The sequence below is a fragment of the Oncorhynchus nerka genome, linkage group LG2 (genome assembly GCF_034236695.1).
Source record: "Oncorhynchus nerka isolate Pitt River linkage group LG2, Oner_Uvic_2.0, whole genome shotgun sequence".
In the NCBI taxonomy this organism is placed as follows: domain Eukaryota; kingdom Metazoa; phylum Chordata; class Actinopteri; order Salmoniformes; family Salmonidae; genus Oncorhynchus; species Oncorhynchus nerka.
In genome coordinates, this window is record NC_088397.1 from 4,504,808 (window position 1) to 4,511,082 (window position 6,275).

At 43.2% G+C, this 6,275-nt stretch overlaps 1 protein-coding gene across 1 annotated transcript; it reads right to left on the reverse strand.

Annotated features, from left to right (window-relative positions):
• Positions 1-1,768: 1,768 nt before the first annotated feature.
• Positions 1,769-5,290, reverse strand: gpalpp1 (GPALPP motifs containing 1; the record flags this gene model as incomplete). Its single annotated transcript, XM_065020533.1, has 4 exons — positions 1,769-1,882; positions 2,971-3,066; positions 3,577-3,741; positions 5,018-5,290. Coding segments are annotated over 4 exons (648 nt in total), but the record flags the coding sequence as incomplete, so codon positions are not given.
• Between the last annotated feature and the right edge of the window lie 985 nt (positions 5,291-6,275).

Consider the following 6,275-nt stretch of genomic DNA (forward strand, 5'->3'; position numbering starts at 1 on the left):
ACCCCTGTGGTTCAGACCCCTCCCCCCTGGTTATCAGACCCCTCCCTTTTAAAGACCCCTAAAAGGATGAGGGACCCCTGTGGTTCAGTTGGTTATAGAGCATCAGACCTCCCCAAAGAACTAAAAGGATGAGGGACCCCTCCGTGTGGTTCAGACCCCTTGGTTATAGAGCCTCCCTTTTAAAGAACTAAAAGAATGAGGGACCCCTGTGGTTCAGACCCCTCCCCAGCATCGGACCTTTAAAGAACTAAAAGACCCCTCCCCACTCAGACCCCTGAGGTTCAGACCCCTGGTTATCAGACCCCTCCCTTTTAAAGACCCCTCCCCAATCAGACCCCTCCCCCTCAGACCCTCCCCACTCAGGCCCTCCCCACAAAGGCCCTCCAGTCAGATGACCCCTCCTCAGACCTCCCCCACTCAGACCCCTCCCCATCAGACCCCTCCGGACCAGACCCCTCCCCAGGATCAGAGGTTCCGTGTGGTTCCCTTGGTTATAGACCCCTCGGACCTTTTAAAGAACTAAAAGAATGAGGGAGGTTCCGTGTGGTTCAGTTGGTTATAGAGCATCGGACCTTTTAAAGAACTAAAAGGATGAGGGGAGGTTCCGTGTGGTTCAGTTGGTTATAGAGCATCGGACCTTTTAAAGAACTAAAAGGATGAGGGAGGTTGCGTTTTCAGTTGGTTATAGATCACAGGACCTTTTAAAGAACTAAAAGGATGAGGGAGGTTAAGATGTGGAAAAAAACAGTTATAGAGCATCGGACCTTTTAAAGAACTAAAAGGATGAGGGAGGTTCCGTGTGGTTCAGTTGGTTATAGAGCATCGGACCTTTTAAAGAACTAAAAGGATGAGGGAGGTTCCGTGTGGTTCAGTTGGTTATAGAGCATCGGACCTTTTAAAGAACTAAAAGGATGAGGGAGGTTCCGTGTGGTTCAGTTGGTTATAGAGCATCGGACCTTTTAAAGAACTAAAAGGATGAGGGAGGTTCCGTGTGGTTCAGTTGGTTATAGAGCATCGGACCTTTTAAAGAACTAAAAGGATGAGGGAGGTTCCGTGTGGTTCAGTTGGTTATAGAGCATCGGACCTTTTAAAGAACTAAAAGGATGAGGGAGGTTCCGTGTGGTTCAGTTGGTTATAGAGCATCGGACCTTTTAAAGAACTAAAAGGATGAGGGAGGTTCCGTGTGGTTCAGTTGGTTATAGAGCATTGGAGCTTTCAACGCCAGGGTCGTGGGTTCGATTCCCACGGGGAAACCAGTATGTGAGAAATAATAAGTAAGAACACGTATGGACTAAGTCGCTCTGGATAAGAGTGACGACTAAAATTGAACTATCAAACTGATATTCACACTTTTATCAAAAAACATACAAGTTATACCTTTTTCGACCTGTTCTGCTCAGATTACAATTCAGTACAAATGTGTTCTGATCATCTGAGTAGTTGGACTGCAATAAAAAGTCAACCTGGAACGTTCCCGTCAATCATTACATCTTTACGACCTGTTCTGCTCAGTACAAATGTGTTCTGATCATCTGAGTAGTTGGACTGCAATAAAAAGTCAACCTGGAACGTTCCCGTCAATCATTACATCTTTACGACCTGTTCTGCTCAGTACAAATGTGTTCTGATCATCTGAGTAGTTGGACTGCAATAAAAAGTCAACCTGGAACGTTCCCGTCAATCATTGACATCAGGTTAAAAATGTCCAACTGAGCTGTTCTGCGGATCAGTACAACATGTGTTCGTGTGTTGAGCTCCTGGGACTTCTTCAACAGACGTAGTTTTGAGACTGCATCAAACTTGTTGACTTCAAGTCCTGGAACGTCTCCCGCTCCCTCGTCCAATCATCTGACTGAGACTGATCAGAGTGACGCTTGGTTTCCTAACAGAGAGGAGAGAGAAAAAATGTCCAATAATGGTCTGAGCTATTGTCTCCGGGCGGATCGGTCTAGTCTCAGAGGAACATTTTCTCCGGGTCCTAGACATCTCGGTCTGTCCGGCGTGTGTTGAGCTCCTGGGACTTCTTCAACAGACGTTGTTTCTGAGCCTCATCAAACTTGTTGACTTGCAAGTCCTGGTCCCTGTCAAACGCTCGTCTCTCCACCGTCAGTAGACATCTTGGTCTAGTCTCCTTTAAATCTAGGGAGATCTTTCATCTGAACATCTTGGAGACTGATCAGAGACATCTTGGTCTAGTCTCCGGGTCTTGGACATCTAACAGTCTCCGGGAGGAGAGAGAAGTCTCCGGGTCAGACACATCTTGGTCTAGTCTCCAGTTGTTTGACATAGGGAGATCTAATGGTCAGTAGACATCTCGGTCTAGTCTCCGGGTCAGTAGACATCTCGGTCTAGTCTCCGGGTCAGTAGACATCTCGGTCTAGTCTCCGGGTCAGTAGACATCTCGGTCTAGTCTCCGGGTCAGTAGACATCTTCGTACAGGTCAGTAGAACATCTTGGTCGGGTCTCGGGTCAGTAGACATCTTGGTCTAGTCTCCGGGTCAGTAGACATCTCGGTCTAGTCTCCGGGTCAGTAGTCTCCGGGTCAGTAGACATCTTGGTCTAGTCTCTAGTTGTAAATGCCATAGGGTCAGTAGACATCTTAGTCTCCGGGTCTAGACATCTCTAGTCTCCGGGTTGTAATCTTGGTCTAGTCCGGATCAGTAGACATCTTGGTCTAGTCTCCTAGTTGTAAATGCCATAGGGAGATCTTCGTACAGGTCAGTAGAACATCTTGGTCTAGTCTCCGGGTCAGTAGACATCTTGGTCTAGTCTCCGGGTCAGTAGACATCTTGGTCTAGTCTCCTAGTTGTAAATGCCATAGGGAGATCTTCGTACAGATCAGTAGAACATCTTGGTCTAGTCTCCGGGTCAGTAGACATCTTGGTCTAGTCTCCTAGTTGTAAATGCCATAGGGAGATCTTCGTACAGATCATGTAGTTGTTGAGCAGACAAAGAGGCTCTACTACTTACGTTGTATTTGGACACTTTCTCAGCCATCTGTAACTCTTTGTGAGACAGTTGAGGGACCGGTTCTGTTTCTTCACTCTCCTTTCCCTCCAGTCGTTCCTGTTGAGAGAGAGACAGAGAGACAGACAGACAGAGAGAGACAGAGAGAGAGAGAGAGAGACAGAGAGCGAGAGAGACACAGAGACAGAGAGAGAGAGAGAGACAGAGAGCGAGAGAGACACAGAGAGAGACACAGAGAGAGAGAGACAGACAGACAGAGACACAGAGAGAGAGAGAGAGAGAGACACAGAGAGAGAGACACAGAGAGAGACAGAGAGAGACACAGAGAGAGAGACAGAGAGACAGAGAGAGACATGAGAGAGAGACAGAGAGAGACACAGAGATAGACACAGAGAGAGACACAGAGAGAGAGACAGAGAGAGAGACAGAGAGAGACACAGAGATAGACACAGAGAGAGACACAGAGAGAGAGACACAGAGAGAGAGACACAGAGAGAGAGAGACACAGAGACAGAGAGACATAGAGAGACAATTATAAAGTCAGTACAGTAGCGTGAAATCCCAACAGAAATGTGTCGACTGTTCAGAACCAGAACCAGTGTTTCCTACCCTGAGTTTGCGTTCTCGGTCAGCAGGGGTGTCGGTCCAGAGGGATCGGTCCTTGCTCTCCGGTCCAGCCCTCTTCTTGAAGGTTCTGGCCCCCAGCCCGATGTGCTGCAGCGTTGGAGGAAGCTCTGTCATCCAGGTCTCTCGCACCACGTCCTCCGGACCATTCTGCCAATCAACCATTACAGACAAGGCTGTCAACTCACTCTACCATCTGACCTGGGGTCTGTTCATTAGGAGGCTGTCAACTCACTCTACCATCTGACCTGTCAGTAGGAGGCTGTCAACTCATTCTACCATCTGACCTGGGGTCCTGGGGTCAACTCATTCTACCATCTGACCTTCAGTTCTAGGAGGCTGTCAACTCATTCTACCATCTGACCTGGGGTCTGTTCTGTAGGAGGCTGTCAACTCATTCTAAATCAAACTTTATTTTCTACCATCTGACCTGTGCTTCTAGGACAATGCAGTAATGTAATCTAACTAACAATTCAAACTGTTTTATACACAGTGTAAGGGGATAAATAATATGAATTATGAATGAGTGATGGTCCTTAGATTACACAGTTACAAAAAGTATGTAGACAAAGTAAACAAAGTGGCATAGTGAAAGTGGCTAGTGAACACAGGATGCAGTCGATGATGTAGAGTACAGTATATACGTATGCATATGAGATGAATAATGTTGGGTAGTAACATAGCATTGACCTGGGGTCTGTTTCTAAGGGTCAACTCATTCTACCATCTGACCTGGGGTCCTGTCCTTTTACACAGTTAAAAATTTAGCACGACTGAACACAACGTATGAGAAGCACCCAATTAGCATGTCCCTAAGGGTACCTCCTGGTGGCGGTGTCGAGCACCATAAAGATTAACGAATTACTGGTCAGTTTATCAGAAACAACTCAACAGTAAACATGTCGTCCTCCACTAACGATGCAGCCCCCCCCGAGATGTAGAATAAGAGTTTAGATGTAGAATAAGAGTCTAGACATAGAACACAATGTCTAGACGTAGAATAAGAGTCTAGATGTAGAATAAGAGTTTAGATATAGAATAAGAGTCTAGATGTAGAATAAGAGTCTAGATGTAGAATAAGAGTCTAGATGTAGAATAAGAGTCTAGATGTAGAATAAGAGTCTAGATGTAGAATAAGAGTCTAGATATAGAATAAGAGTCTAGAGTCTAGATGTAGAATAAGAGTCTAGATAAGAGTAGAGAATAAGAGTCTAGATGTAGAATAAGAGTCTAGATGTAGAATAAGAGTCTAGATGTAGAATAAGAGTCTAGATAGAATAGATAGATATAGAATAAGAGTTTAGATGTAGAATAAGAGTCTAGAGTCTAGATGTAGAATAAGAGTCTAAGATCTAGAATAAGATAGATCGAGTCTAGATATAGAATAAGAGTCTAGATGTAGAATAAGTGGCGGTGAGGTTCTCACATCTGCTCCTGTCAGTCTGTCCTTCATCTTCTGAGCTCTGCGTTCGATGTCCAGAGCCACGGAGTCCCGGATGGCACCAAGAGCAGGCATGGGTCCGATCACCTCTTCATCCTCCTCCTCCTCCTCTTCATCACCGCTGGAGGGTTCTGCTGTGTAGCCCGGTGGCAGGGCTGGCCGAGGGAAATCATCCTCACCATCATCATCTTCATCATCATCAGATGCCGGTCTGTGAAATCCTGGGGGTAAGGCTGGGCCCAATACACCTGGCCTAAGGGAGGTAGAAAAAGACAATCAATCAATCAATCAACACAAACCAATAAATACATTTAGACACAAGTTATTTGAAAATGCTAATAATAATAATATACATTTATAATATGCTGACATATCATTTAATAAATGTATAAATAATAATAATATACATTTATAATATGCTGACATATCATTTAATAAATGTATAAATAATAATAATATACATTTATAATATGCTGACATATCAGTTAATATGTCTGTTTATTAAAGCAGAGAGAACTAGCTGACATATCATTTAATATGTCTGTTTATGTCTGTTTAAAGGACAGAGAACTAGCTGACATATCATTTAATATGTCTGTTTGAGAGAACTAGCTGACATATTTAAATGTCTGTTTATTAAAGAGAGAACTAGCTGACATATCATTTAATATGTCTGTTTATTAAAGAGAGAAGAGAACTAGTCTGTTTGACATATCATTTAATATGTCTGTTTATGACATATTAAAGCAGAGAGAACTAGCTGACATATCATTTAATATGTCTGTTTAAAGAGAGAGAACTAGCTGACATATCATTTAATATGTTTGTTTATTAAAGGAGAGAACTAGCTGAGAACTAGCTGACATATCATTTAATATGTCTGTTTATTAGCTGACATATCATTTATTATGTCTGAGAACTAGCTGAATCAGTTAATATGTCTGACATATCATTTAATATGTCTGTTTAAAGGAGAGAGAACTAGCTGACATATCATTTAATATGTCTGTTTTTAAAGCAGTTTATTAAAGAGAACTAGCTGACATATCATTTAATATGTCTGTTTAAAGGAGAGAGAACTAGCTGACATATCATTTAATATGTCTGTTTATTAAAGCAGAGAGAACTAGCTGACATATCATTTAATATGTCTGTTTAAAGAGAGAGAACTAGCTGACATATCATTTAATATGTCTGTTTAAAGCAGGGAGAACTAGCTGACATATCAGTTAATATGTCTGTT